Genomic DNA, 10,567 nt, shown 5'->3' with positions numbered 1-10,567 from the left:
AGCAAATGGCAAATGTTTTCGTAATTGCGGCCGTACCAGCCACGAGCAAGATGCCTGCACATTGAGGAAAGCATGCAGTGAGTGCCAGGAGGTCCACCTCAGAGTTCTCCATGCCATTGCCAAGCCGGGTCCCCGCGCCTACCTCATCACACCGAAGGATGGTGCCTCGCTCTCCAACTCCAGACAAGGGGGAAAGGTGTATCTTAAGGTGGTACCAATCGTTATTACTAACAGGAGCAAGTCACTGTAAGAAGCATTTTGTATAAAAGTATTCTGTACTTCTGTATGACAACTATTAAATAAACTTGAACTTGAAACTTGAACTTGAACTGCACACTTATGCGATCCTAGATGATGGAGCTGAACGCACGATAATACTGCCAGCTGACGCTCGACACCTGGACCTTAAAGGCGAAGCGGAGTCCCTCGCACTGCGGACGATTTGCCAAGACGTGGCTCGCCTCACTGGCAAGTGGGTAGATTTCCATGTGGCCTCCCTGACTCATCCTTCTGAACAGCACCTGGTGAAGGGTACCTTCACAGTCGACTAGCCCTGTCGGAGCAGAGTTACCCTGTGACTGCACTTCAGAAGTGCTGTCGCCACTTACGGAGGCTCCAGCTGCAGGACTTTGGTAAAGTGCATCCACTACTGCTAATTGGTGCAGATTGCACCCACCTGATCACACCCAGAGAACCCATCAGATTCTGCCCCAAAGGTGGACCCGCAGCAGTTCACACAGCGCTCGGCTGGGCACTCCAAGGCCCAGATGGTCTCGTATCTCATGCTACTTCATGCTACTTTACATCTCTCAAGCCTGCACCGGAGGACTTCGATCAACACATTGAACATCTCCGGCAGCTTGATATGCTTCCATTCCGAAGTGAAAAGCTAGCAGTAAGGTCCCGTCTGTCCCGTCCACTCCTCCACGGCCCGGATCTTGCGAGGGTCAGCCCGGGTCAAGCCTCTCTCCACGATGAAGCCCAGGTAATCGACGGAGTCGGAGTGAAAACGGCACTTCTCTGCCTTGACGAAGAGCCGATTGTGGAGGAGGCGCTCCAGCACACGTCGGACATGCTGGATGTGTTCCTCGAGGGTCTTAGAGAAGATGAGGATGTCATCTAGGTATACCACCACAAACTCCTCCAGCATGTCACGAAGGACGTCGTTCATGAGCGCCTGGAATACCGCCGGAGCGTTGGTGAGGCCGAACGGCATTACCAGGTACTCGTAGTGGCCCCTGGGAGTCTTGAAGGCGGTCTTCCACTCATCGCCCTCTCGGATACGGACCAGGTGGTAGGCACTCCGGAGGTCCAGCTTGGTAAAGACGGTAGCCTGGGTGAGAGGTTCGAAGGTGGAGTTCATGAGAGGAAGAGGGTACTTGTTCTTAATGGTGATCTCGTTGAGCTGGCGATAGTCGATGCAGGGTCGAAGGTCTCCGTCCTTCTTCCCAACAAAGAAGAAACCGGCCGCCACAGGGGAGGAGGAAGGCCGAATGAGACCTGCTTCCAAGGACTCAGAGATATAACAATCCATCGCTGCCTTCTCAGGGACGGTCAGACTGTAGAGGCGGCTGCCGGGAAGGGGAGCCCCTGAGCGAAGGTCGATGGCACAGTCGTAAGGCCGGTGAGGCGGAAGGGCCTGAGCCCGGGACTTACTGAAAACCTCCTTGAGGTCGTGGTACTCGGGGGGTATCGTCGAGAGGTCCGGAGGCGGCTCACAAAGAGGGCTCCGGGGCGAGGGACAGGACGCCGCCTGAAGACACTGGGCATGATAGGCGGAGCTCCACCCTCTGATGGTACCGGAGGACCAGGCGATGTGGGGCTCATGCAGCGCGAGCCAAGGCCTGCCCAGGACCACAGGGACAAGAGGAGAGCTGGTGATGAAAAACTGGAGTCTCTCAACGTGGTTACCAGCAATGGTGAGAAGGACTGGGACGGTGCGTTGAGTGATGTCAGCCAGGCGGTGTTGGTCCAACGCGAACACCTCCAAGGGTCTCACGAGGTCCTCTAGCGGAATCTTGGCCTGGGTAGCAAACTCGAAATCCAGGAAGCTCTCGTCAGCACCCGAGTCGATGAGTGCCTCCACCGTCGCCCGTTGGTCCACCCAGGTCAGGGTGACGCTCATCAGACGACTAGGTGGTGCACGGTTCTGGGAACGAGAAAAACGGCTCACCAGGATCTCCCGGGGTCCCGGCGAGCCTGGTCTTTTGGCCGGGTGGGGCAGTTGGAGATATGGTGCCCCTCCCGGCCGCAGTAGAGGCAAAGGCCGGACCTGAACCTGGCCTCTCGTTCAGCCGGACTAAGGTGAGAGCGTCCCAGCTGCATGGGTTCCTCCTCGGGCGCCGAACGGGAGGGGAAGGGACCACCAGTCGTGGTGGAAGCAGGACGGGCCGCAGTACCGTCACAAGTGCGGGAGGTCTGGGTCACCTCTGGAGGTCCCAGTCGGGCTCTCTCACGCCTTCTCTCCCGGAGGCGTCCGTCGATGCGAATGGCGAGGCTGAATGGGTCCTCGAGGGACTCCGGTTCCTCACGGGTCGCGAGCTGGTCCCTTACAGCGTCGTTGAGCCCCCTCATGAAGGTGAGACGAAGCGCTTGGTCGTTCCACCCGCTCTCCGTTGCCGCCAGTCTGAACTCCAGCACGTAGTCGGTGACCCCGCTACTGCCCTGCCGGAAGGTGCCCAACCGAGCTCCTGGGTCCTGGCCATGGGCTGGGTGGTGGAAAACCCTGCGGAGCTCTGCCACGAAGTCTGGGTAGGAAAAACAGAAATCAGCCCCCATTGACCAGGAGGCAGTAACCCACTGTGCTGCCCGGCCTGAGAGCAGGTTAGTCATGTACGCCACTCGGGCTCCCTCTGAAGTGAATCGGCTGGATTGATGACGAAAAACCAACTCACATTGCATGATGAATGTGGCACAATCCTCGAAGTTACCGTTGAACAACCGTGGTTCGGAGAGACGGGGTTCCCGAGGTGCGGGAGCGGGAGGCGCGGGACCTGCCACGGCTGCGGGTGGTGCTCTGGCCGAGACTCCTGAAGCAGGTGGAGTTACAAGCAGGGCGTTAAATGCGTCACTCAGAGTTTGTAATTGGTGAAGAATATCAGCCTGCTGATTACCCTGGGCTGTCTGTAGGGTAGCCAGAGAGCCAAGGGACTCCTGAATAGGCAGGACCTGGGCTCGGAGCTCCTGTACAGCAGCCGCAGCCGCACCTAGCTGTAGGCTGTGGTCGTTGGTTAATTCAATCTGGACCGCCAACGCGGTTCTGACTCTGTCTGTGTCGGCTGAGGTCGACATGGTCGGGTCGTAATGTTAGGGTTTGAAACCGACCTCAAACGCACGGCACAGACAGGTAGTTCAGAGTTAGCCAAATACTAGGACGTATTTATTTTCAGAGTCAAAAAGGAGCAAGTAACAATCTTGAAACAAAGGGAGACTGCCTTCAGCAGAGTTATCTGCGGCTCTGCAGATCCTCTTGGTGTTCGAGGTGGGGAAACGGTATTGACGCTGAAGCGGCTCTGCAGATACTCCGAGGAACAAACACACTGTAGCACCCACTCCCCACACTTTATATTTATTGATGAAGGATTGCACTACAACTCGTACACCTTACTGTAAATTGTACCTAAATTGTACCTCATCCCATTTCTGCTTTGCACTAGATAGTACTGTACATTAGTACACTGCATAGTATTGTATATTATATGGTAACTCAGAACATTGTACATATGTCTATACCGACCACTGTGACCTCATTTTCTTCTTCTAAATTACATGCTATACTATGTTATTTGATACTATCTTGTCTAGCACAGTCTCTGGAGCGTAACAGTAAGAAGCATTTTGTATGAAAGTATTCTGTACTTCTGTATGACAACTATTAAAGAAACTTGAAAAACTTGAAAACTCCCAGCTTCAACTCGAGGTGGAAAAGAGAGAGAGAGAGAGAGGTAAATAACAGTCCACATCACACAGAGGCAGTGCGGTCTCCTCCTCCCTTAGCTGAGCCAGAACAAACAAAACGATATCTTCAGTGTTCACCACAACACACAATTTAGCTGAGGGTCAGTGCAAAACAAAAACGATAAACTTCTGTGTCTCTTCTAAACACACACCCCAGCTGAGTCCAGTGCAAGCAAATGATAATCTTCAGTGTCTCCTTTAACACACAACTTAGCTGAGTCAAGTGTAAGCAAAAATAGAACTATTCAGTGTTCTTCAAAACACACAAAACAGAATCATCCAAAAAAGGGTTTGGTTCAAACTCACCAAAGCGCAAGAGTAAAGCGGGTAAACGAGGCGCAGCTCAAAACGGGGGACAAGGTCTTCACCAGCGGCAATCCACAGATGTCCTGGAGGGAGAGTAGACGAGGCACAGCAACGGGGAACAACAGGCAGAAACAGAAGTATTCAAAACGACCCGACATCGATTGAAGGGAAGTCCCAGTATAAAAAGCCTCTGGGGCGCTAATCAAAAACTATGACAGGTGCGCGCTGGAATTGATACTTGCTCCAAAAGCGTGTGGCGGGGAATGCACCAATCAACACAGCACCTTAAAGGAGCGGAGCGTGTGGCGAGGAATGAACCAATCCTCACACATCCTAGGTTGTCAAAGTGGGCAGGGTGCAAAGTGGGCAGGGAGCAAAACGTGCCTTTTGTGCAAATGTGTTTTTTTGTTAAGCTTTCTGTGAAGAACATATTCACAAAATCATTAATAATAATAATAATGGATTGGATTTATATAGCGCTCTTCGTGACACCCCAGTGACCCCAGAGCACTTACAGAGTCCATTATTCGTTCATACACAGTCATACCAGTGGTGGTAAGCTACAATTGCAGCCAGAGCTGCCCTCCGACCACCACCAACATTCATTCACATGCATACACATTCATACGAGGCAAGTAGGTTAAGTGTCTTGCCCAAGGACACAACGGCAGTGGGATGGACATGGGCTTGAGCTGGATTAGAACCACCAACCCTTCGATCATTGGACTACCCACTCTACCCCTGAGCCACGCCGCCCCACATTGTCCAACTCTTTGACAGACTTGGTAGTGTTTCCATCTCTCTGTATCACCTCACCTCACTTCAACTCATTTCAACCTGCCTGCCCATATACGACCGGGGTGCCCATGTACATGTCAAAATACTTCCCAAAGGTCAGTGAATACCACAACCACTACACCAGAGGAAGCTCAACAAATCATGTTAAACCCAGATTCGGCTCAAACAAGGGACTAAACACGTTTCGCAATTATGCCACAACAATGTGGAACGCCCTACCCAAAGCTGTAAAGGAATGTGAATCCCTGCCCACATTCAAAACCGCTCTTAAAGAGCACCTACGGGAGGCTGCAATTCGAAACTGGCCACCGTAAATGCCCAAAACCCCCACAACCTCCTAATAGACAGTCTCCTCCCCACCGCATGTATATATTCCCTCCCCGCCGTATGTATATTTCCCTCCCACCCACCCACCCCCTCCTAATGTACAGTCCCCTCCCCATCATATGTATATACTCTGTCAGGATCTAGGGGTAACAGTACTGTATATTTGAATACCGCTTATGTCACAAATGTATCAGTACTAAATACCTATATGTCCCTATGCCATAAATGTCATGTATGTTGTGTATGTCATAAATGTCTATATGAAATGAAAATGGGGGGCCCTGATGGAAACAAGACAAACGTCTTTCTCAGGTCTGCATCCCCTTAACAATTGTATGTATTGAGCCGTACTGTATTGTACCCATTCTGCAATCTGTTAAATAAAGTTTTCATTCATTCATTCATTCACACTCTTGTTATACAGCTCAACAGCGCCCTATTGTGGTTCATAGGGAGTGACGCAAACCAATAATGAGAACTGTCACGCTTCAAACGTTGTTTAATTGCATTTAATGCATTATTTGTCTCATTAAAGTAGTATTATCTTTACGTTAATAATACTCGGCGTACGTACATGCCTACCGCATCACACTTTCTGAAAATCACGAGGCTTGTGTGCACTGTGTGAGTGAGAGGGGATAGAGGAGGGTAAACGTCATGCTAATCACACATGCAGTGCGCAAGCGTGGGACTCAAAGTAAACAACACGGAAGACTTGTGCCGACTGCCGAGCTATATTGCAACGTTTTGCTGTCTTTTAGTAGAAAACAGACGGCTTTTACCCGAAATTAAGCTTTACAATTGCGTACATTTGTGAAGACATTCATTAATCATTATTCTTGGACATCAGCTGAGATTGAGGAGGTTGTGAGCACGAGCAAGACAGACCCACACCACGAGTGTTTAAGCTACAATGTTACGGCTGCTATTGTAGCCAAGTAGCAGACCTGTGTATTTGATAACATTGTTCCATCCAGCCACGATGCCAGCTCGTAACATTTTATCAAACGGAATTCCTAGCACTAACGTTAGGTACTCCAAGTTAGCAAGTGTTGATGACGGCTACATTGATTTACAGGTAAGACGGAAACGGGTGCATTGGGGGACCCTGATGTAAACAAGACGAAAGTCTTTCTCTGGTCTGCACCCCTTAACAAAATAACAATTGTGTGTATTGATCCGTACTGTATTGTACCCATTCTGCAATCTGTTAATAAAGTTTTCAATCAATCAATCCTCCTAAGATTTGGGAGCTCCAATTCGAGATCTTGTGAGTTGTGGGACCAAATCAATTGTATATATTAGTGTGACTTAAAAACAAATGAAGCTTTAGAGTAAGAAATAAAGTAATGGACGCAGTCAGTGTAAACACACACAATGTATAATCTAATGTGAAATACAGTACAGTACTACCCCCCCCCCCCCCCCCCCCCCCCCCAGGATGTGTGTCTTGTTCCTCCCCAAATGCAACCAATGTAGTCTACTTAATTCAATCAAGGTGAAATGGGGATCCAATCATTTTCCTTCAATAGTGTTGTAGGCTAGGCTACGTGTCAGGGTTACTTTAGGCTATATGGTTCATACTGTGTCCAGTTCTAGAGCTTCCCTTCACTATGTGTAAGTACGGCATGTGCACTAATAGTTAACTTTTTACTCATTGTTCCATGGAAGTAAGGAGAGAGAAACATGATGATGGTACATTAAGCGCCATATTGTCTAATGAGAGGTTCTATCCCATTCCACAGTTTAAAAGAAGCCCACCCAAAGTCCCATATAAAGCCATAGCACTGGCCACTGTCCTCTTCTTAATTGGCTCCATCTTAATCACCATTGGGGCCCTTCTTCTGGCAGGATACTTCGAAGTTAAAGTGAGTATGACATTTAATATTGATTATTATTAGCCATTTATACCATGACATGCATAGACTATTTTATAGTATTTCCAGTTAAAGGAACACGCCATCATTATGGGAAATGCGCTTACCATTCTTCTCCAGAGTCAGACAAGAAGATATACCAATTTCCTCTTTGATTGATTAATTCATTGAACATTTTATTAACATATGGGTACAATACAGTACAGCTCAATACACACAATTGTTAAGGGGCTGCAGACCAGAGAAAGACTTTCGTCTTGTTTACATCAGGGTCCCCCATTTTCAATTCATCATAACATATATGACATACAGATAGACAGTACTGCTACATCTAGACATTGACATACCAGATCTACAAAAACAGTACTGTTTGTGATACAAAAATAGTCTAAAAAAGAGAGTATATACATTTGAGGGGGAAGAAACTGTACATTGGAGGAGGTTGGGTAGGTGGGGTGGGGGGGGGGGTTGGGTAGGTGGGCGGGGAAAACTACATTGGAGGGGGTTGGGTTAGGACATTTACAGGGGCCAGTTTCGAATTGCAGTCTCCCGTAGGTGCTCTTTGAGAGTGGTTTTGAAAGTGGGTAGTGATTCACATTCCTTTACAGCTGTGGGTAGGCCGTTCCACATTGATGTGGCATAATTGCTAAATGTGTTTAGTCCCTTGTTTGAGCCGAATCTGGGTTTAACATGATTTGTGGAGCTCCCTCTGGTGTTGTGGTCGTGGTATTCATTGACCTTTGGGAAGTATTTTTACATGTACATGGGTACCTTAGTCGTGTAGTGTATCTTGTAGACCAGGCCCATTGCAAGTTGCTGTACTCTGTTGTCTACTCTGTTTCTTCAAGTTTCAAGTTTCTTTAATAGTTGTCATACAGAAGTACAGAATACTTTTGTACAAAATGCTTCTTACTGTTGCGCTCCAGAGACTGTGCAAGACAAGATAAGTATGAAATAAAAACATAGTAAAAATTAGAAGTAAAAAAAGAGGTCAATTACTGGGTTGTAATTTAGTTTTTAGCGCCTTTGAAGTGCTTTGGTACCATGAGGTGCAAGCATAGTCGTAGTACCCTTGAATGAGTGCTCCTGCCAGAGTCTTCAGGGTATTCTTGTTTACCAGAGAGGAGATCCGGTACAAGAATCTAGTTCTTTGGTTGACTTTTTTGATTACATTGGATGCCATTTTGTCACAGGAAAGATTTGCCTCTAGGATGGAACCTAGGTATGTAATTGCATCTTTCCTTGTGACAATATTGTCACCCACTGTAACTGAGAAGCCGTCGGTCTTGCCGAGTTTGTTATTTGAACTGAAGAGAATGGACTCTGTTTTACCCAGGTATAATGATAGTTTGTTATCAGCGAGCCAGGTGCAGATTCTGCCTAGTTCAGAGCTGAGGGTTTTTTCAACCTGTAAAAACCTGTGCGTTCAGTAGAAAGCTACTCTTATCTGGCTGTGCAAGCTATAGCCTAGCTTAGCACAAATTAATGGAAGCGGATATGGACCAGCTAGCCAAAAATACCTCTCCCTGAGTTTTAAGCTAGGCTAGTGGTCCGTATCGGCTTCCATTAATTTATGCTAAGCTAGGCTAGCTTGCAGCCAGATAGCTTTAATTGATATCTATCTTATTGTCTGACAATATTCATCATATTGATGAGTTTTCATGTAGAGACGTCTAAAAGACATTCTTAGTTGATGAATAGTCCTCACAACTCAAATAATCCTTGTAATTAACAAATCTAGAAAACTGTGTTTTCCATAACTGTGATCTGTCTTAAGTAAATGCAGAGGCACCTCTTTAAATTAAAGGGGCACTTCACCGAAAAACAACACTTATTTGCTTTGCACATACTCTCACACATATCCCAAGGCTCTAAACTGTTTTGCACACATTTAGTTTGACCGTTATTGAGAGATAATACGTTTGAATATCTCCTCCCATAATGTCATCAGAGGACACTAAATCTGTGTGTTATGTTAATTACACAGCTCAATGAAATTATGTAGATGAAAAAATGTAGATAATGATTGCAATAGGGATTGCTATTTTTCATTTATATCATTTCATTTAGCTGTAATTAACACAACACAAGGATTCAGGGTCTTCTGATGACATCACAGGAAGAGATATTCAACTCATTAACTCTGTCTCTAACTGTTAAACTAAATTAATGTGTGCTAAACTGTTTAGAGCCTTGGGATATGTGTTATGTGCAAAATTAATTGGTTTTCGGTGAAGTGCCCTTTTAATAATAATAATAATAATAATAATAATAATAATAATAATAATAATAATAATATTTATGAATAGTATTGTAACACCAGAGACCTGCTTATCATTTTCCAGGAAATTACTTATTCAGCATGAATTAGGCTTTAGTCCCTAATGAGCCATTAGTGGAATGAACCAGGAGGATTCATTGTCTTTGTTTCTCTGTTTCAGCATGCTGACCGAACTGTGCCTGTCCTTATTATTGGAATCCTCGTTTTCCTGCCTGGCTTCTATCACCTGCGGATAGCTTACTACGCATCAAGGGGCTACCGAGGTTACTCCTATGATGATATCCCAGACTTTGACGACTGAGGAAACCACTCCCTTCTTTGTTTTGTGCTCAATTCTGTTTATTCTTAAACCAAATATTAAGTAGCGCAAGCACAAGCTTGATTTTAAGGCTTTGATTTTAAGGCCTTTTTTAAATAAATGGAATCATTTTATGCCTGCCATAAAACGTCTAGGCATCTAGAATACATCTAATGCTAAAAGCTTTTGATGTTATTTTGAGAAGTCTATTCTTCATTAGTTGATGCCAGACTCCTATATAATGCCAAATGATCACTTTTTTGTTAAGTTGGAAAATAAACAATAGCAAATGTATGTTGGCAACTTTCCTTTTTCCATTTAGCTCTTAACACATTGTCTGCCACGCAGTTTGCCCCCCTCATGCCCCTCTCTGCCACCACTCTAAGCCTATGGAGATGTTCACCTTCTTTACAGGGCTATAACTTTTTAAATTGTATTGCTAAATTGACATTACTATGGCCCATTCAACATCGATTATCTATCGTTCAGGATGTAGGAACGTTATACTTTTTCATTCATATATTCTTCCAAAAATACCTTCTAGAATATAAGTATGTTTTTATCGTTTTCTGCAGTAATTCATAGAACGTGAGTTATAGACAAACGCATATATAGATTATCAACTGCCGTTTATTGACGATACACGCTATATTAAAAAATTCAACTGTACATGATCGTATACGTTATGATTCATCATGTGCGGATGAAAGGGAGGGGGGGGTC

General features: G+C 46.1%; 1 protein-coding gene across 1 annotated transcript; it reads left to right on the top strand.

Annotated features, from left to right (window-relative positions):
* Positions 1 to 6,078: 6,078 nt before the first annotated feature.
* Positions 6,079 to 10,136, top strand: tmem230b (transmembrane protein 230b). Its single transcript, XM_084312683.1, has 3 exons — positions 6,079 to 6,466; positions 7,134 to 7,256; positions 9,707 to 10,136. Exons 1-3 carry the CDS (start codon positions 6,371 to 6,373, stop codon positions 9,845 to 9,847), a joined length of 360 nt encoding a protein of 119 aa, XP_084168809.1. The 5' UTR covers positions 6,079 to 6,370; the 3' UTR covers positions 9,848 to 10,136.
* The last annotated feature ends 431 nt before the right edge of the window (positions 10,137 to 10,567 follow it).

The sequence above is a fragment of the Notolepis coatsorum genome (genome assembly GCF_963971535.1).
Source record: "Notolepis coatsorum genome assembly, chromosome: 1".
In the NCBI taxonomy this organism is placed as follows: domain Eukaryota; kingdom Metazoa; phylum Chordata; class Actinopteri; order Aulopiformes; family Paralepididae; genus Notolepis; species Notolepis coatsorum.
This window is presented reverse-complemented; position numbering and strand designations above follow the sequence as displayed.